Source organism: Trichosurus vulpecula, chromosome 9, assembly GCF_011100635.1.
Source record: "Trichosurus vulpecula isolate mTriVul1 chromosome 9, mTriVul1.pri, whole genome shotgun sequence".
In the NCBI taxonomy this organism is placed as follows: Eukaryota; Metazoa; Chordata; class Mammalia; order Diprotodontia; family Phalangeridae; genus Trichosurus; species Trichosurus vulpecula.
This window is the reverse complement of record NC_050581.1, coordinates 143,634,625-143,656,647: the sequence shown is the minus strand read 5'-3', so window position 1 is coordinate 143,656,647 and position 22,023 is coordinate 143,634,625. Positions and strand designations below refer to the sequence as shown.

At 38.3% G+C, this 22,023-nt stretch overlaps 1 protein-coding gene across 1 annotated transcript in view; it reads left to right on the top strand.

The window, feature by feature from the left end:
- The window catches only part of CFAP92 (cilia and flagella associated protein 92 (putative)), a 76,167-nt gene that overhangs the window by 46,618 nt on the left and 7,526 nt on the right, over nt 1-22,023 (top strand). Inside the window, exons 5-10 of the mRNA XM_036739646.1 lie at nt 1,803-2,614; nt 5,231-5,425; nt 11,905-12,052; nt 17,298-17,462; nt 17,874-18,071; nt 18,171-18,321. Of these exons, the coding sequence (XP_036595541.1) occupies nt 1,803-2,614; nt 5,231-5,425; nt 11,905-12,052; nt 17,298-17,462; nt 17,874-18,071; nt 18,171-18,321 (1,669 nt within the window). The remainder of the gene's footprint in view (nt 1-1,802; nt 2,615-5,230; nt 5,426-11,904; nt 12,053-17,297; nt 17,463-17,873; nt 18,072-18,170; nt 18,322-22,023) is intronic.

The window sequence follows — 22,023 nt, the reverse complement described above, 5'->3', positions numbered from 1 at the left end:
CTTTGATTTTTGTCTTCTGAGTTTGTGTTTTGATCTTCCCTGTCACTATAGTAACTTTCTATGGTCAGGCTCTTTTTCATTGTTGATATTTTCTCATTTTCCAGCCATTTTCTTGATTTTAACTTTATGTTACAGTAGAGCTCTGTTCCCAGGGTGCAGGGACACTGTCTGTCCCACACCTCGGGTTTTTCATGCTGCTGTGTTCAGAGCTAGTTCTGGGGGGTCTGTATGTTTCAGTTCTTCCAAGGTAGTATGATCTAAGCAGGGGTGTGGTCACTGCTTTCCTGGCCTGTACTCTGGTCTGTGAGTGACCACAAGTATCCTTTTCTACCCTGGAACTGTGACTAGGGTCTTTGCTCTTCTGAGAGCTCCTCTCCTTGAGACAGTGATCCAGAACTGGGTAAGGACAATGCAATGGAGTCCTACACTTAGGGCCAGCAAAAGGTCTCCTGTTATCTCCTTACCAGTTTTCCAACTCCTTACCATCTGTGGGCTGAGACCTCCAGAAGCTACAGCTGCTGCTGATTCCATCAACCCAAGGCCTGCTGCTGGTTTGCTTGGACATGGCCTGAGCTGGTGCATCAGGCTGCACTGGACTGTCTTCCACTCTCACCCCTGTGAGATAGACCTATCTAAGTTGTAGACCTGCTGGAAAATTGTTTCACTCTGTCCTTTTGTTGGTTCTGTCACTCCAGAATTTGTTTTGAGGTGTTATTTTTAACATCATGTGGAGGGGAATTTGGGAGAGCTCAGGCAAGTCCTTACTTTTGCTCTACCATCTTGATTTTGCTTAATGGTGATTGGCATTTTAACCTCCTGCCCCATGGCTCATTCATTAGCCCTATGATTTGCCATAACAAAGCACCGTTCTATAGCCACCACTTCCCTATGTGTGTTATTTCCTTCTTCAGAGAATGTGCAGGCCTTTCTCAGTCTCTTTAGAATTTATGTCTCCAGGACTTGCTAGCACTGTCCCTGGCACAGAGCAAGGCATAGGGGACAGAGGACTAGACTTAAAATTTCAGTGGCATAGGGAATATTCAAATGAGAAGACACCCTCTATGCAAGTTGTCATCTTCTAGTCTTAGAAAGTTGTCAAGAATACGAAGCAGCTATGACTTTTCAAGGGCCAGGACTTGATCTCAGATCTTCCCAGCTCCAAAGAGAACTCCTTAGCCACTATGCCAGCCCGAGTAACCATATAAGGTATGCTTTTCCATTCATTTATTCAACAGTTCCTGCCCTCAAGAGGCCTACAATTTATAAGGGAGGATAAATGATGTAAAACAGAGAAATATATGCATGATGATTTGGGGAGAGACAGATCAGGAAAGGAAGATTTCTTGGAAGAAGTGGCTCACGAACTAAGCCTTGAAGGAAGCTAAGGATTCTAAGAGAGAAGGTGTTGCAGGTGTGAGGGACAGGCTATGCAAAAGCAAAGAGGTGGGAAATGAGATGTAGGATTCAGGGAATGAATGACATGTGTGGTAGGAATGAAGAGCACATGAAGACAAGAAACGGTGAACTCCTTCCCATCTCCTATCCTCCCATTTCTAATAATACAAATTTCTCAGATAATATCTTTTGTGCCCTTTCTTGTGCTGTGCTCTTTAGTCAAAAAAAAAAATGATTGGGATGGAGGAAGGAACAAGAATTCTAGGAGTTTCTGTAAGTAATCTTATTTTTCTTTTCTTTTCTTTTTTTAGAAAATGTGTGTTCCAGTATACTGTAAGTACAGGTTTTATAACACTCCTGTTCATAAGACTCAAGGACAACCCTATGGAACACATGTTTATTTTGAGGATATCAATGTAATCCTCCTAGGGGCATTGGACCCTCAAAATCTGCGAGAATACCTGGAAGGGCCACCGATGGAAGTTGAAATCCATGACCGAGATAGAAAAGAGGAGGTATATTTAACTGCACCTTCTCTATTTGGGGAAGATTTAGCTGATGCAAATCTGACCCACGTGAGTCATATTACTTACAATGACGTAACAGAAAACCCATTAGAAGCCATTAACAAGAAGTGGGATCCTTATGGGATCGCTAAGGTCAGTTTTGGTGATCTGCTGCTTGGCCAAAGGTTGATGGACTTGTTTGTGCCCATTCACAGATGTAAACCCAATGCCTCTTACACCCAAAAGGACTACAAAGGACGTAGGAAAAGCTTTGGTGGTCATGATCCAATGGATACTCTGCAGTCTGCTCCAATGCCCATGGGCAACTACTTTGAATACTCCTCCTTGCTTCGATTGAGGATAGAATTATGTGCGCCTCTGAAGTTAGAAGTACGGGGAGGGGAAGATAGAGCAGCGAGTGAGCGGTTTGGGCGTATGATCTATATTTTTGATTCTTCAAAAGTTGACTTCTTGAGGTCTCTCCTGAAGGGCATCACTGAAATCAATGCCAAGGCTCTTCACTTGGAATCTTACCCTCCTCAAGATGTTCAAGAGGCACTCTCAGCCTTTAAGGTGAAAATTAAAATGCAGACAAATCTAGACCAGGATGTGATTACTGGATTCCATTTGTTAGATGGAAAAATTCACCTCTTTGTTCTGGAAGGGTTAGCAGAGGAAGGTCTGAGGAGGCTGTGGGAAAGATATCCAAATCGGTAAGCAATTTTAATGATTTCTTTTCCTTTTTATAAGAAGAAAAGCTTTTTTGGGGGGTTTGTTTGGTTTTCCAAGCCAAATTTGGACCTACATTCATTGTCTTTAGCTAATTAAATAAGACAGCGATGAGTTTCTTCTAGAATGTATTTGGAGGGGTTTGAGCTCTTTAGTCTGTGTACCTTAATAACACTAGTTCTATAATTCTCTCTTTAAAATGAACATAACTTATCTGCAATTCTTTTCTTCTCTAAAATTCCAAAACTGAAGTGTCTTATTTGGAAGGTGAATTTTTAATAATGGTTTGTTTGGGATACTCTATTCACATTTAGCATTATTAGCAATGACCTTATTAAAATGAAAGAAAAGTTATTTCTCTCAAGTAAATAGTAAACACCAGGGCTGTTATGCCAGAAGTAGATACTTTAGTTAATAATAACAGCTAGTATTTATGGGCAGGTAGATAGCACAATGTATGACCCTGGGCAAGTCACTTAACCCTGTTTGCCTCAGTTTCCTCATCTGTCATTTCCTTTTCCTGCTCATTTTATAGATGAGGGCACACACAGCTAGTAAGTATCTGGGATTTGGCCTCAGGAACAGGAGTATATTTGTGTAGTGCTTATGATTTTAAAGCACTTTCTTATATATTATTTTAATTGCTTCCACCAGCACCTCATTTGTATGCTTTGGGTATTGTAAATGAAAGGAAGGCTAAGTTGTTTGTACTTGATACTTAAAGCCCTGCTGTTAAGGTTGCTTGTAGAATCATAAGATTTTAGGGTTATTGTCCTCTCTTCTGCACTGAGGTCTTACTCCTGTACCTCATCCTGATATCAAGGTGACAGGGTTCTTGAGAGCTATGCTAAAAGAAAACAAGCTCTGGCAGAGCCTACCGCACAGGGCAGCCTTCACCCATGAGCTCAGTGATGGCACATGCCTCCTGTTGTCCATTGTCTAATCTCCCTGAGTTTGATGGCAGCTTGTCACCAGGAGATGAGCCACCAAGGGTTGATGACTCTCTTTTGGCCCAAGCAGCTCGTGAGCAGTGTTAGTGGAGGGGTTACCCAGGTAGATGTTATTGTGGAGCTTTTCACGTATTAAAGTGGTGTGCCTAGAAAATTTGATTCAACCCCTTCACTTTACAGATGATGAAACTGAGTTCCAAGAGAAGGCAAGGCCATGGGATGAGTTCATAGTAGAGCTAGTTTCAGAAGCCAGGTCTCCTGACTCCTGGGCTAAGATTCTAACAAAACACCACTGGACTTAACCCACTCCCCTTCCAAACATCCCAACTACTTAAAATAAATCCACTCCAATGCCAAAACAGCTGTCAAATTAAAATAACACACTAAGGATTGAGAGTTGTAAGGGAAATTTTTTTCTCTGCTTGCTAATCATAAAAGCATTTCCATAGTGTTTTAAGGTTTGCAAAGTGCTTCACAAATATAAACTCATTTGCTCCTTACAACAGCCCTGGGAGGTAGATGCTATTACTATCCCCGTTTACAGCAGAGGAAAATGAGGCACAGCATCATACTGCTAGCAAGGGTCTAACCACTGACCTTCATTAACTGCTGTAACCAAACAATTCATACAGCCTATAAAGTATCTGTTTTGTTTAATTGAATGTTACCTAAGCTGAAAGGGGGAGCCTTATATAGTAGAGAGTGCTTTATAAACTCTCAACTATAAATGCGAGCTGCTTTTATTATTAGAACAAGTTCCCTGTTCATGAATCATCTTTTCTTTTATGTATCCAACAAGCTAGTTGTCAATTTAGATAAGCTTGGAATTGAAGCCCTTGGCCACAGGACAAGTTGGCTCTTGTGTACCAGCTCAAAATGGATCTTTGGCCATAGGACTTAGTCGTCCGTGAATTGGTTTGTGATACTCTAGCTAATAAGCTAATAGCTACTAAAGCTAGAAATAGCCCTCACTTCAGACATGACTATTCATTACAGAAAAGTGAGGTTCAAGTACACTGTCAGCTGATTTAGGGAAAGATTTCCTTGAGTTTGTACACACAGTTCATTAAAATGCAAAAGACCATTATTTTTAGAGTGGAGTATTGAAAACACTTGTGCAAAATTCTCCAAGGTTGACTTACCTTTTATAGAAAGTGTGCCATCAAAATCACAGAAAACCAAAAAAGCAAAATTTGGATAAGAAAGAACCTGTCATAGCCAATCAGATGAAACATCCAGTGCCTACTATGGGCAATGTAATCTAAAGTGTAATGAATGAAAGGGAGACTTTAGACAAAACCCAGAGATCATCCCTATTCAGAGGCAACTAGATGGTGAATAGAATGCTGGACTTACACTCAGGAAGAACTGAGTTCAAATTTGATCTCAAACACGTATTAGCTATGTGACCTTGAGCAAGTCACATAACCTCTGCTTGCCTCAGTTTCCTCATTTGTCAGATGGAGGGTAATTAAAGTACCTAAAATTAGAATAATAGTAGCACTTACCCCACAGGCTTGTTGTGAATGCAAATTGAGACGATATTTGTAAAGTGCTTCGCAAACCTTAAAACAACATTTAAAGGCTATTTTATTGTTGTTGTTGGTTGCTGTTGTTATTGTTATCATAACTTGTGGTCTTCTGTTACAGTGTACCAGGTTCAGAAGAAGGAAAGTTTAAAGTTTTTTATAACTCGGAGTTAACATTTCACGAACGTCTGTACACGGATCTGGATGCAATGCTATACCACATCCATCTCTGCAAACCTCTTTCAGCTTTAGTGAAAAAGTCAACGATTTTTGTCAGAGGACTGATTCCTCAGCCGTCCTTTCAAGCCCTGATAAAGTTAGAATCCACTCTATTATGTTTTATCTTGAACTGATTGCTAGGATACAAGAGTAACTTAAGCATCTTCCTGAAATGATTACGGATTTTCTTAAATTTTAAATAAAAATATTTCCAAGGAACATGCCCTTGCTAGTGTTAGAGAAGGAGAGAGGAATCCTGGAGATCACCCAGTCCATCTCCAGTTCTGTTGATGAATCCTTTTCCCATCACCACTGACAAGGGATCAGCCAGTCCGTGCTTGTACATTTCTAGTGACAATGATGAGGTCGCTCGTTCCACTGTTGGGACAGCTTAACTTATTAGGAAGCTTTTTCTTGAGATGTGCTAAAATCTTACATTCACCAGTCTTACTTTTCCCAACCACAGCTAAATGGAATAAATCCTATTCATTTTCGACCTGATAGCTGTTGTTCACTTGTTTTCAGCCACGTCCAACTCTTCGTGACCCTATTTGAGGTTTTCTTGGCAAAGATAGAGGAGTGGCTTTGCCATCTCCTTCTCCAGTTCATTTTACAGATGAGGAAACTGAGGCAAACAAGGTAGAGTGACTTGTCCTGGGTCACACAGCTAGTAAGTGTCTGAGGCTGGATTTGAACTCATGAAGACGAGTCTTCCTGATGCCAAGCCCAACATTCTATCTACTACACCACCTAGCTGCCCTTTGACCTACCCTTCAGATATTTGAAGATAGAAATTATGTCTCCTTAGGTCTTTTCTTTAGCAAGAAAGATTGTCTTTAGAAACTTCCTCAGCAGTAGAGCTGTCCAGCAGGGAAACAGGCTGCCTCATCCCTGTCATTGGGAGGGTTCAAGCTGAGATTGGACCCCCACACTCTTGAACTAATCAAGGTCCTCCTATGGAGGAGCTCCAGCTTCTTAGTCTCCCTCCTAGACCGTAGCTCTCAGGAGTGAACATAACTACAAAAGATGAACTTTGGGAATACTTGGATGAGCCAATTCCAAAATTGTTCTGTTTAAGTCACTTATCCATGGTGGCAGTGGACAGGGAGAGCATATATAAACAGATAATCTAAACCCTTGATTTCTTTGTCTGCTTGTCTTTGCCTGTTTCCCTCTGAGCGGATTTCATACAGGTTGGTGACAGTGGAGTGGTCAGGGTTGATGGATTTGCCTTTTCCTAGATTCCTGAGCAAAGAACTTTGATCATTCATAACCTAAATGGTTCAGAGTTGAGAATTATAACTACAAGTAATGTCATCCTCATGATGGAAAATGCTATCCACATCCAGAGAAAGAACTGTGGAGTCTGAATGCAGATCAAAGCATACTATTTTCAATTTTTATTTTTTCTTTCTCATGCTTTCCCTCTTTTGTTCTGATTCTTCTTTCACAACATGACTAATGTGAAAATATATTTAATATGATTGTACATGCATAACCTAAAAGAACCCCAAGTAACATCATCATCCCTTTCATCATTTCTGGAAGGCAAGCCACTACAAGATAGTTTATTGGAAGTGTAGAATCCATAGAGTAGGGTAATAAGTAGAATTTCTATATTCAAGATTTACTTCAGTATTTTTTTTTTAAGTAAAACCCATTCAACTTCAATATCCCTTCTTTTTTTTAAATTTTAATATTTTATTATTTATTTAATATTTTTAGTTTTCAGCATTGATTTCCACAGGATTTTGAGTTACAGATTTTCTCCCCATTTCTATCCTCGCCCCCACTCCAAGATGGCATATATTCTGATTGCCCCGTTCCCCAGTCAGCCCTCCCTTCTGTCGCCCCACTTCCCCCATCCCCTTTTGCCTTACTGTCTTGTAGGGCAAGATAGATTTCTATGCCCCATTACCTGTATATCTTATTTCCCAGTTACATGCAAAAACTTTTTTTTTAACATCTGCTTTAAAAACTTTGAGTTCCAAATTCTCTCCCCTCTTCCCTCCCCACCCACCCTCCCTAAGAAGGCAAGCAATTCAACATAGGCCACATGTGTATCATTATGCAAAACCCTTCAACAATACTCATGTTGTGGAAGACTAATTATATTTTGCTCCCTCCTATCCTGTCCCCCTTTATTCAATATTCTCCCTTGGCCCTGTCCCTTTTTGAAAGTGTTTACTTTTGATTACCTTCTTCCCCTATCTGCCCTTCCTTCTATCATCCCCCCTTTTTTGCCTTTTCCCCCTTCTTTCCTGTGGGGTAAGATACCCAATTGAGTGTGTATGTTATTCCCTCCTCAAGTCAAATCAGATGAGAGCAAGATTCACTCATTCCCCCTCACCTGCCCCCTCTTCCCTCCCAACAGAACTTCTTTTTCTTGCCACTTTTGTGTGAGATAATTTACCCCATTCTATCTCTCCCTTTCTCCCTCTCTCAATGTATTCCTCTCTCATCCCTTAATTAGATTTTTTTTAGATATCATCCCTTCATATTCAACTCATCCTGTGCCCTCTATCTATATATATGTATATATATGTGTGTGTGTGTGTGTGTGTGTATGTATGTATGTGTGTATGTATATATGTATATTCCCTTTAGCTACCCTAATACTGAGGTCTCATGAATTACACACATCATCTTTCCATGTAGGAATGTAAGCAAAACAGTTCCACTTTAGTGAGTCCCTTATGATTTCTGTTTCTTGTTTGCCTTTTCATGCTTCTCTTGATTCTTGTATTTGAAAATCAAATTTTCTATTCAGCTCTGGTCTTTTCATTGAGAAAGCTTTAAAGTCCTCTATTTTATTGAAAATCCGTATTTTGCCTTGGAGAATTATATTCAGTTTTGCTGGGTAGGTGTTTCTGGGTTTTAGTCTTACTTCCTTTGACCTCTGCAATATCATATTCCAAGCCCTTCGGTCCCTTAATGTAGAAGTTGCTAAATCTTGTATTATTCTGATTATGTTTCCACAATACTCAAATTGTTGCTTTCTGGCTGCTTGCAGTATTTTCTTCTTGATCTGGGAGCTCTGGAATTTGGCGACAATATTCCTAGGAGTTTTCTTTTTGGGATATTTTTCAGGAGGCAATCAGTGGATTCTTTCCATTTCTATTTTGCCCTCTGACTCTAGAATATCAGGGCGGTTTCCTTGATTTTTCATAAATTCTTAATTATCCAATCCAATTGCCTTTCTTTAATCTGCATCTTCTTTCTACAACTGATACTGCTAATTAACACCACCCCCCACATGCACTTTTTATTCTCTTCTCATTTAGTTTCATAGGATCATAGAATTTCAGAGTTGAAGGTGACCATTTAATCCAATCCATACTTACTGAAAAAAAGCCCTTCTACAACATGATGGACAAAGGATCATGGAGCCTTTACTTGTTGTTTGTCCTTTGTTTTCCGAGAGAATCAATGACATTTCAGGGTGATATCTTGACTGTTAAGGACTGTTTTAAAGCCACTCCCTTCCAGTGCAGTCCATTACACTCTTGAATAGCTCTGATTATTATTTTTAAATTTTTAAATATTTTATTTTTCCTAATTATATGTAAAAACAAATTTTAACATTCATTTTTTGAAATTTTGAGTTCCAAATTCTTTCCCTCCCTCCCTCCCTCTTCTCTCTCCTCCCTGAGAGGGTAAGCAATTTGATATAGTTTATACATGTGCAATTATGTGAAACAGATTTCCACATTAGTCATGTCGTGAAAGAAAATACAGATAAAAAAACCCACCACAAAAAATAATAAAGTGAAAAATGGTATGCTTCGATCTGCAGTTCGACTCCATCAGTACTTTCTCTGGAGGTGGACAGCATTTTTCATTATGTGTCCTTTGGAATTGCCTTGGATCATTGTATTGCTGAAAATAATCTAGCGATAATCATTAAGGAATTTGTCCTTACAGCAAGCTTAAATTTCTCTATTTGCAACTACCATTCTTGTGCTTAGTTCTTTCTTGTGGGATCAAACAACAAGTCTATTCCTTCTAAAGAATAACTCTTTGAGTACTAAAAAAAGAGGATCTATTCTGAGTCTTTGCTTCTCCAGTCTAAATGTCTCTGATCACTTCAACTGGTCCTCATTCCTGGCTGTCATCCTTTGGAAGCTCTCCAGTTTGTTGAGTTTTTTTCTTGAAATGTTGTACTCAAACTGAACATAAGACTAATGTATGCATGCTGCTTCCCTGATTTTCCTCTACTACCAGTATGACTTCTCATTCTTTGCTGGTTTAACTTCTTCCTGCCTCCCTTAGAAGCTTCTTCCACTTCGATGTCTTCATTTATCACCTCTATGCAGTTGACTTTCATTCCTGTACACATGCATGTGCACATATACATATATGTGTATATACACAAACATACATGTATCTAGATAGGCATGTGCAGATATGTATGTATCTATGTGTGTATATGCATATAGGTGCCTGTATATGTATCTGTGTGTATGTATATACATACCTATGTGTGCATATATATTTGTGCACACATATATCTATGTATACATATGTGTGTATATATTTAGCCTTGACGTCTCTAAGTTTCAGTCTTCTAATTACAACTTGCTGATGGATATCACCCAGAAAACCCATCTGCATATCAAACTTAACATACCTGAACTGAAAAATGGGACAAAAAATTCCCCCATAGATCTACCATGACTGGTACAATAGAGAATAGAAGGGAAGAAGAGAAGAGAGAGGATAAGTAATTCACAAGACATATAAAAAATCTAACATAAAAGCCATGACCTGAGATGTCTATATATAAATGTACAAAGTATTGTAATAAATGGGGTAGAGATCATAGGACAAGGAGGTAAAATTTGACCTCATAGATATGTCACTGGGATTTGGCATATGTGACTTAGGACCAGAACATGACTCCAGAAGAATATGATATATTTAAGAGAACCAGAATGGCAGGGGAATGGTAGAATAGAGTAGTCCATTAAGATGTACTCGTGAGGAAATCCAGGAACATGACAGGGAAAAGCATAAAGCATTTGAGTGAGGGTCAGCGAATGATACTGTCATTGGAATAGGCTGTGGATCATTTGAACAGAAGAACTAATTAGATGGAAATTTTGAGAAAAAGATAACCAAATTCTCATAAAAGCAAGATATTGTAGGATGTCTGAACATTTGCTGGAGTGTGCTCTCTCTCTGTCTCTCTTTCCTCCATCTCTTTCTCTCCTCTCTCTTCTTCTGTTCTTGTCTCTGTTTCCATCTCTTCCCCTCTGCTTTTGGCCAAGTATAAGCAGAGACTAAAAGGGGGAAAGCATTGTTTTTCACAAGGCTTTTCTGAGTGTTGGGGTGTGAAATGGGGTTGGGTGGGTGTATCTTGAATTACACATGCTTCATCCCTCTTATTATAAGCTCCTTGGAAGCTGGGGCTTCCAAGTTATTTCTTGAGGGGGAAAAAGACCCTCCATCACTTACTCTTCATTTTGAAATTTAAACTCCCTTTGTAACAAAGGAAAACAATCAAGCAAAAAATCCTAGTACAAGGACTTTATCTGTCAATGTTTGCAACATTCTACCCTCGTAGTCCCCCACCTCCCTGTCAAGAAGAGGGAAGGTTATTTCTTTATCTGGTCTCTGGGATCATTATTGATTTTAAATATTGATTTGCAGACTTGATTTCCTTTCAGTAATCTTTTTATTTAGGGCACATTATTGTAGTCATTATATGTATTGGGGTTTTTATTTTTTTGGTTCTTATTTCATTCGACATTAGTATATATAAATCTTATCATGTTTCTTACAATTCTTCATATTTATTATTTCTTACTGTATAATATTTCATTACCTACATATGTAATCATTTATTTAGCCATTCTATAATTCAAAACAATAACACTCACAATTGCAACTGTTGCGAATATTGCCTTGGCAGTTCACAGTTCTTTGCTACCACAATGAATGCGGTTGTAAATATTATGGTGTCCTTTCTGTCTGTTTTCTCATCTTTGCAGCTCTAGAAATTAGTGTAGTGCCCTGTGCTGTTTGTCGAAATGGATTAATTCATTCATTGAACAGATAAATGAACAAATCACACAGTCGTTCAACTAGGAATTGGAAGAGTAATATTCACCTACTGGATGTATTCATTTATTTAACAAACATATACTGAGCTTTTCTGCAAAAGCCCATATTAGGAGTTATGGAGAGTAGTGGTTATCAAGCTGTATAAATACTGTCTTTATTCAAGTATCTTACACTCTATTTGGGAATCAGTGTATTATATAATGAGGTGATGTTTGTATTTTACATGCTTGCATGTGATTGAACTCATTTCCACACACTCAAAATCATATTTTCACTGGTTGACTTTGCTATGGCATGGACTGGGGATTCTGGAGAAAAGTAAGAGGGAAATAGACGCATTCTAATTTCATACTCTTTAGGAAGCCCCAGAACTGTGTGTGTGGAAAGTACAAAGCCACCATGGACAAAATGAAGAGAACTTTTTAGGGGTGTAGTGGTGGGGATATTTAGGAGGGAATTCTTGTTCTAGCATGAAGATGATTGAAGAGCTGTCCTAATGATCTCTTATAGGCTCGACTCCATCTGTCATAGCCACAAACTCAAGGATGTTATAGAAGGAGATCTGTTGCCTTCAGCAGAAATGGTAAAATGCATGAGCCAAGAGTTCGGGGTTCCTATAAGTAGGTCAGAGTTATTAACCCCAAGCCCACTGCAGAGAGTGCCATCTGCTATTTTTAAGACAGAAAGACCAGGAAAAAAAATACACAGCTTTCCTTCTCTAATCAAATTACATCAAGAAAATTATCTACAATGGAAAAAAGACATGGAGATGAAAAGAGCCATAGCACCAAGCTACATTCAGGTAAGTACCACCTGCAACTATTTACTTAAAGCTACTGTCAGCATCATGCCTTCATATTTCTCTTACAGCCCATTAATAAAAAGCTTTATTGGTACCTTTAATTTTTATAATATATATAATATATAATTTTAAGTTATTTCTTGGGAGGGAAAAACACCCTCCATCACTTACTCTCCATTTTGAAATTTAAGTTCCCTTTGTAACAAAGAAAACAATCAAGCAAAAACACCCAGTACAAGAACTTTGTCTGTCAATGTTTGCAACATTCCACCCTTGTAGTCCCCCACCTCTCTGTCAAGAAGAGGGAAGGCTATTTCTTTATCTGGTCTCTGGGATCATTACTGATTTTTAATATTGATTTCCTTTCAGTGATCTTTTTATTTAGGGCACATTATTGTAGTCATTATATGTATTGGGGTTTTTATTTTTTTTGGTTCTTATTTCATTTGGCATTAGTATATATAAATCTTATCATGTTTCTTATAATTCTTCATATTCATTATGTCTTACTGCATAACATTTTGTTACGTACATATGTAATAATTTATTTAGCCATTCCCCAATTCAAAACAATATCTTCTTCATTTACAGTTTATATCCCTAACAATTGCAACCGTTGTGAATATTGCCTTGGTGACAGTACAGTTCTTTGCTACCACAGTGAATACTGTTGTAAATATTATAGTGTCTTTTCTGTCTTTATCTTCCTCAGTATAGTGGATCATCTGGGTCAAAGGTTATGACAGTTCATAGCTTCAGTATATTAGTGTCTCTGTCTTCCTATTGTCCCTCCAACATCACTTATTCCCTCCCATTTTTTGACATCTTTGTCAATTTTCAGGGTATAAGGCAAAACCTTAGAATTGTTTTAATTTGCATTTCTTGTATTAGTGATTTGTAGCATTTTTTCACATGGTCATTTATACCATTTACAATTCTTTTTGTGATCTACTGGGGGATGCTCTTGGTCTTATATGTTTGTGCCAATTCCCTAAATATCATGGATATTATGCTAACATCAGTGGTATTTGTTGCAAAGATTTTTTTCCTACCCTACAATGGCTGTTTTTATTGTCTTAATCAATTTTATTTGTTTGATTTATTTGAAAAGCTTTTTGTTTTTATGTAATCAAAATTGTCTGTTTTGATTGCCTCTTTCTTTTTATTGGTTAAGAATTGTTCACTTAAACATAAATGTGAGAAGTATCTCTTTCCCTTCTCTTGTAACTGCTTTATGACATGAACTTCCTATCTATAATTTAAAATGACTCCCCTTGAGATTATAGACCCTTTGTTACTCTAAATAAATAATGTTATTATTTTTGTCTAACTCTACCCCTTGGTGATATGATTGGTATAGTATTAGAATCTATAAATTAAACTAGTTTCATCATTTTTATTAAATTAGCACAGCCAAACCATGAACAGTAGCTTTATAGTTCTTTATCTTCTCTTATTGCTATAAAGAGCATTTTATAGTTATATTTTTATAAATCTCAAAGTGTCTTAGTAAGTTAGACCCCAAATATGCATTTTGTAGTTATTTGGGTGAAATTATTCTTATTGATTTCTCCTGGGTTTTGTTACTACTGTACAGAAATGCTGATATTTTTGTGGATTTACTTTAAATCATACTCTAATGAAATTATTAATGATCTTCGATTTCATTTTTGGTTCTTGAGTGTTTTCTAAGTACAACATCTTGTCTCCTGCAAATAGGAACCATTTTGGCTCCACTTTGTTGATGTTTATACCTTTAATTTCATGATCTTGTTATTGCTATAGCTAGAATTTCTGGACCTGTGTTAAACATTAGGAGGCAAGCATCTTTCTGTACTGGGAAAGCTTCTAATATTTCTCTATTACAAGTAATGCTTACTTTCAGTTTTAGATCATATTAAAGATGGGCCTTTCCATGTCTATGAATTTTACGGTTTTTAACATAAACAAATGAAAAAACATTCCTTAAACTCCTGATAAATGCCAGGCACTGTACTAGGCACCTAGGATACGGAGGCAAAAGTCAGTCCCTACCCTCAAATAACTTATATTCTAATAAAGGAGCAGGGAGAACAATAAATATAGGTGACAAGGGAAGGACTTTTTTTGACTTTTTTCATTCTTTTTTTTATTAAATTAAAATTTTTTAATTTTTAGTTTACAACACTCAGTTCCACATGATTGTGAGTTCCAGATTTTCTTCTCCCCCCGCCCAAGATGGCATGGAATCCGATATATCTTCTACATATAACTTTGCATTAAACTTATTTACACAATAGTCAAGTTGCAAAGAAGAATTATGACCAATGGAATGAATCATGAGAAAGAAGAAACAAAACAAAACAAAAACAAAAACAAAAGAGAAAGAAGACAAAAGAAAAAAAGGGGGAGCAAATAGTTTGCCTCAATCTGCATTCAGAAGGGAAAGACTTTTTGCCTGTGGGGTCATAGAAATGGCACATATAACGAAAGGGCAATCCGTTGTCATACCCTATTTTTTAAAAAGAAATTTATTTTTAAAAATTCAGAACTTAACAAACACCAAATAAAGCGAGGCTTTGCATATAAATAGAACATAAGAGGAGGATTATGCATGAAACTGTGTACATCATATCTTTTCTAGAAGCTTTGGGAGAATTGATTTGATCACTTTTCTCTGAGCAGAGAGTAGAAAGGGAGGCTGTGTGCTTCACAGCAAGGAAAAAGGACCATCTCAAGATGTCTGGGGTGGATGGGTATGTAACACGCTCTAGGGCAGCCAAAATAGCATTTTTGGTGAGTTGACACTCACTAATCAAATTTAGCCCTAGGACGGAGTTCCAGGTTGAGTGGCTTAACATAAACGATTGCTGTATTTTGTCAAAGGTTTCCTTTGTGTCTATTAAAATAAACATATAATTTTTGTTTATAGGACTAATTATGCTAATTATTTTTGCTAATATTGAACCATCATGGCATCCTTGGTATGCACACAACTTGATCATAGTGAATTACTTTAGATTTAGATTTTCTTATTTATTTTCTTGATTGGGAGAGCCAATGATTTATTGATTTTGTTAGTCTCGTTAAAAACCAGTACTTAGTTTTTATTTATCAGTTACATAGTCTTTCTATTTTCAAATGTCTCTATTCTCCAGTTTTCAAGATGTCTTATTTTACACTTCTTTTAGTGTTTTTAATGCATTATTTGATCTTTTTAATTGTTTACTCTCTTCTTCGATCCTCTTTTTTTACTATTTTGCTAATAAATATTTTTAGAGAAATAAATCTTCCTCTGAGGTCTACTTTAGCTACATTCTGTGAGGGTTGGTCCATTATCACATTACTGTCATTCTCTTTAGCATATATATATATATATATATATGTACATATACATACATATATATATCTATATATAGATATATATATATCTTGTTCTGAAGATTTGTTCCTGATTCCTGATATCATTACTTAGCCTTCATTTAGATTTGCATATTTCCCTCATGTTTCCTTTTTTAATGACTATTTCACTATATCATGGTCTGCAAATATGTTTATTACTTATGCCATTTTTACCTTTGTTCATAATTCCTTTATAATCAGTTTTTACTAAGTTACTACTTATGGATGCTAAGAAAATGTGTATATAATGGACTCAATGCAGATTGAAGCATATTTTTTTCACTTACTTTATTCTTTCGCATAGTTTTATTTCCTTTTGATCTGTTTTCTTCTTCCACAACTGTGACAAATATGGAAATATGTTTTCCATGATAGCACATGTAGAAACTATGTCAAACTGCCTACCATTTTCAGAAGAAGGAAGGGGAGGGAAGGAGGGAGAAAAAATTGGAACTCAAAGTCTTGTAAAAATGAATGCTGAACATTTTCTTAATATGTTTTTGGAGGAAAAAATAAAATACTGTTTAAACGAAAGAAGAAAAAAGGATATGTGTATGTAGCATTGGATATTTCAAACTAGATTTTTTATAAGGAATATCAGCCTCAACATGCCCAAGCTGATCTCATCTTTCTGCCCCAAAACAGACTCTTGCCTTCCCTTGACACCTCCCTTCCCCCCTCCCCACTTCCCAACTTCCCTGTTTCTGTTAGGGGTATCACCATCTTCTCAGGCATTCATTCAGGTTCTCAATCTAGAACACTGGTTATGCTTGACTCTCCCTTTCTTTCACCTCATATATCCAGTCAGTTGCCAAATCTTGTCAATTCTACTTCCATAATATCTCTCATAACAATTTTCTTATCTCTGCTACTCCAAAGTTCACCACCCTAAGTTCATCCTCATGACCCCTTAGCTGGACTATTGCAAATAAGTGCCTAATTGGTCTTTCTGCTGTATGCCTCTCCCTCTCCAATTCATCCTCCACACAGCTGCCAAAGTGATTTTTTACTAAAGTGTAGGCCTGACCATTGTTGGTTCCCCTTGTCTCTAGGTTCAAATTCTAGTTTATCTATTTAGCTTTTAAAGCTCTTTACAACCTGAACCCAGCATACTTTTCTGACCTTTTCACCTGTTCCCTCACCCTCCGGCTGTGTTTGGGGACCTTTTCCTGCCTAGGTGCACAACCTCTCCCTTGGCTGCCAGACTTCTCTTCTTAGTGGATTTCTGGCCAGATTGCCATCCTTTATCCCTAATGTCTACAGACCTAAACCTTGTCTGTCTGCTTTTATACTGGTCCAGGTTTGACTGTTGTTGTTTTTGTGGCGGGGAGGGGATTGCCATCAGTATTTGATCTGGTTTCTAGATCTGTTTGGAGGAGTTTTGGGGAAGAGCTTGCTATACTGTTTCTTGCTGTGCCTCCATCTTGGCTCTGGTTGGAATCAGGAAGACTCCTCTTCATGAGTTCAAATCTGGTCTGAGACTAGCTGTGTGACCCTGGACAAGTCATTCAATCCTATTTGCCTCAACTCCTCATCTGCAAAATGATCTGGAGAAGGAAATAGCAAATGCTTCTATTATCCTTGCCAAGAAAACCCCAAATGCGATCATGAAGAATAAATAGAATAGTTATCATGGTAGCCTTGGAATGGAAATGGATTATGTAGATGATGGATAAAAACTGAAGCCCCGGATAGATGAGTCCCTGGTGTATCTTTTCAGAAAAACTTTTTAAGTGCATCTCTAGTGAGAAGGACCCCTCGGCGGCCTGAAGGGAAAATGATCAGAATTATTCCTGCTGATGGGAAGTCCATTTTTAACTACAGCATTCAGACTTTGAACTCTGGGGAGCTCGCGAAACAGAAGTTGATTGCTCAGATGGACAAGGTGAGTGCAGCCCACTTCTTGTCTATACTGGATGTTTGATCTCATCTTTCTGTCCCGAATACTGGGATTGGGGATCGGGAATCACTTTCCTTCCCTCGCCTGCTCACACCCAGAGACTTGCTGACAATCTAAAGGCTCCCAGAGCCTTTTCAGTTTTTGTGGCTAAAAATAATTCCCCATTTCTCAAGTCTTTTAGAGATAGAGAGGAAAGGAATTATAACTTCTTGAACTTTCTGCAAACCCCCACCTAACAGGACTATGGTTAGATGGTACTAACTCATTTATCTGAGCCCAGATGGAAAACTACACCCCCACCCCCACCGCCTTGAGTCAGTTCTATTGAGTTGAACTAAAACATTTTCCAAAGGTTTTTTTTTGGTTTGTTTTCTAATTTGGTTACATTCTTTACAGGAACGAGGGAAAAGATTCACTTACTCTCAAAAATACCTTGCATCCCTTCCGGAACCTTTGGGCCTGACCCGCCAAATACCCAAATCTAAGTTTTGGCTTACTCCAGAAGGATTTCAAGTTCCTGGATATCAGACTAGCTTTGAAAGTAATCAACACCCCAAGAGGCCAGATCGGAATCGGATAGAAGAATTAAAAGAGGTAATATTTTGTTAGGCAAATTAATTCATGCGCAGGGATTGATTTCCTCATCGATACCAACAATGTTTCTTCCTATCTTTTTTTTTCTTTCCATTTTAGTCATGGGAAGAGAATAGGCTATTTACTAATATCCTGAAGCCTGTCCTTGATAGGGAGAGGATGAACTGGGAGCAACGGCATTTGGATTTTGACATTTACAAGAAGCCACCTTCTATTATACCTCTTCTTGATGAAAAATTTTCCATAAGAGGTAAAAAAACAAAAAAAACATTTCAAAAGTCAATGTTCGTTCAGGCTTTCCCCAAGTTTAGTTAATATCTGATATTTATGAAATCCTTTAAAAGTTGTTGAGTACTCTGCATACCTTGTCATAGGAGTCCCATAGCATTCCCGCAAGATGGGGATTAAAGGTATAATTTTAATCTATTCATCCTTTTCTTAAAAGATGAGGTAACTAACTCAGAGATCAAATGACTGGTGCCTGGTCACATACCTGGTGTCAAGAGGTGGGATCTGTTTAAATATCCTTGAATCAACACCTATCCCCTTTGTACCCAAATTGCTTTTTGAGATATTTTTCTTAATATTTTATTCACTTGGATATATTCACCAAATCCTATGGCATAAGGAAGTAAGGATCTCAAGAGGTGAAGTGACTTGTCTGCTAAGAGCAAGTTAGTGACTGAGCTGGGACTAGAAGCTGTGTGTCCTGAAGCCCATCGTGGCGTGGTTCCATGCCACCACAATTATTCTAAAACTCAAAAGGTAGTTAAGGCTAGTCTTGCACTGGGTAGGGAGGTTAGTCCTCTAAGATTCTGTGTGTGGGATGAATTTAGATTGGGAAAACAAGTATGCTAAACCAGACATAAGGTGATGAATTGTGGTTGTTAACAGTCAAAGAGACATTTAGGGAAAAAGAACGATTCAATTTATTGGTGGATTGATATTGGAGGATTTGATAATAAGGTTATGAGGACTGTGGAAGGATCTGTGTTATGGGCTGATTTTTGGGAAAACATGCTCTTTAAATCCCATTAATATTTGTCAAATGCTTAGCATAATATTAGTTATATAGTAGGTGCTTAATAAATGCTTGTTGTCTTCCCACTAATGGTGATACCCAAATGACCTGTGACCTCATTGATTTGGGTGATCCCTCCAGTAATGCAGATTACAAGTCATCAATGTCTGTTTACCCTACGTAATGGCAAGCAAAATGGGACAGTCATATTTTTGCTTGCCATTACACCCTGTGCCTGTGCCCTCCCAAATATCTGCCATAAGAGATCTCATCAATAAGCTAGGGCACTTTGTCCTTTCTCCTTATACTCCCAGGTTACCACAAAGCCTCAGATCTGCTTTCCTTTGCTTCTGTCACACTATCAGTCCAATCTTCATTAATGGCCTTGGTGAATTTTTTCCTTTCTGATCCTCACTCATTCTATAAGCCTTTGTTTAAATAATGTGCTTACGATGTACCAGGCACTGTGTTGGGGATACAAAGAAAGACAAAAACAGTGTCTGCCCTCAAAGAGTTTACATTCTAATGTGGGAGAGAACAGCATGCTAGATGGAAGGGGAAGACAGTAGCAGCAGGGGTGACTTTGGAAAGGAGTGTCATATATTAAGGACGGTGATAACCCAGTGTATCTGGATTATAGATTATGTGGAGGAGTGCGTAAAGTGTAGGACTAGAAGGATAGGAAATAGCCTGTTATGAGGAACTTTAAATGTTTTGCTGTGGGCCAGCAGTTTGGTGGAATTGAGGAGGAGTGGGTTAATGCCCTACGATATCATTCCCACATCAGGTGGGTCTGGTGAGAACTTGAGAGGCAGATCTGGGGCAGTTTGGGTTAACTGCGCGCCCCCCCCCCCCCCCCCCCCCCCCGTGGAATGATCTGGAATCTTGTACCCTTTGGTCAAGAAAAGCATAAAAGCAGTTTTTAAAAGGTGGAGAGCCTCTGAGGCTTTGGGGGAACTCTTCCTAACTACATTTTTTTCTTTTTGGGAAGGGGCAGATGTCTTCTGCCTACCGGTTTTGGGATGTTTATAGTAAAGAGACTTTGAACTCTCTGGCTTTGAGTTTTCCATTGTGGTCCAGGCAAGAAGAATGAGGACCTGAACTAGAATGGGGGTGACAGGGGAGGGAAGACATATCCAAGAGGTGTTGTGAAGGTAGAAATGACCAGATTGGGTAGTGGTTTGGACACATGGGGTAAATGCAAGGGAGAGGCGTAGGGTGACCCTTACATTGTGACCTTGTGTGACTTGGAGGATAGGGGTGCCCTTCACAGTCATAGGAGATTTCAGGAAAGTTGGGAGAGGGGAGGGAAATGATGGCTTTTGGGGGATCTGTTGAGTTTGGGATGCCTATAAGACATCCTGCCACCAAGGACATTGGTTTAAGTGTAATCAGATGCTGCTGAGCCTATTTGCAGAGACATTTAGAAATATGTAAATAAGCATTTTCAGTGTCTATGGAAATGACTGGACTGTTTTTCAAAGAAATTTGTTTTCTTGGTTGGTTAGATTTTTTTTTTCCAGAGACACTATTTCCATAGAGCTCAAGCAGCTCATTAAATGCTGTTCTAGAAATAGATGTAATTTCACAGATGCTTTGTTTCATTTGGGATGGTTTTCTTAAAGACTGAAAACCAGTCTGAAGAGGACAATTTAGTAGGACAGACACCGAAAAAACTCTCAGAACACAGAAGGCTGTCTCTCTGTCCTGTCTGTGGTTTAGTTTGCAAAAACATAAGGAAACCTAGTCAATGGAATAATTATCCTGATGAACATCTGCCTTGAATTATCAATTAATTTCCTAGCTTCAGCTCTTCTATTGTAGCTTCCAGTCTCCAGGACAAAGTCAACCATGCATGTAGTTCAGAGTGCCCACAGGGACCTTGACATCATTTAAAAACCATATCAATGCTCCCTAGATTCATCATTGTGACAAAGTACCAGGATGCTGGCATTCTCACATTTCATCACTCACTGTGCAGACCCAAAGTTTGTGATGAAACCTCCAAACTGCGAAGGGAAAAGAAAACCCTCACAGCCTATCTCACACCCTCTCCTTCCAAGGAATGTGATGTGAGATGTGTGGCCACTGATGTATAAACCTTCGTAAGTGGCCTTCAATCAAGTTTTTGGGGGGCCTGATTAGCCAGTATATATAACTGAAACCCTGGGTAATTCAATGGAAAATAAATGAAAAAGCACAATATATTTTCTCATCTCCAGGACAGGTAAAGAGGCATTCAAGAAAGAGGAGCATTTGGGTAGTTGTGGAGGACAGAATGAGAGAATGGATTTGTTCCATGGCTACTAAAAAACCCACAGCTTAATAATTCACCAGCATAACATGGAGTATTGGAAGTTCAAAGAGCTCCAAGGGAAAAAAAAATCAAACAAATTTATGCTTGTAGAGCTAGCTCCCTGGCTGTAGATCCTGCTGTCAGATGGATCTGACAGCCAACTTTGGGACTAGCAGACTCCTTTTTTATTGAGGGGGGAAGGCAGGGCAATTGGGGTTAAGTGACTTGCCCAAGGTCACACAGCTAGTAATTGTGTCATGGGTCAAGTGTCTGAGGCTGGATTTGAACTCAGGTCCTCCTGACTCCAGAGTTGGCACTCTACTCACTGTGCCATCTAGCTGCCCCTGGCAGACTCCTTTACTGAAGGATGTAGCCCTATGAAAATGATGTGGTCTTCCCCGCCCTTTGAGTATGTCCATCTAGTGCAGTACAACATGTTTCAAGGGCTGCAAATACTACCTAGTAGAAAGAGTGGTTAGATTGGCTCTACATTTTCCCAGCATTTTTTAAAAAAAAGAGAGTCTCTTTATCCTATTTTTGTAAAATTCCCTAAGGATACTTATTACTAATCATTGAAATTCATTAACATTTCAATGCCAAGATGTTATTTTTAGGCTCACAACTTTTGATAAATT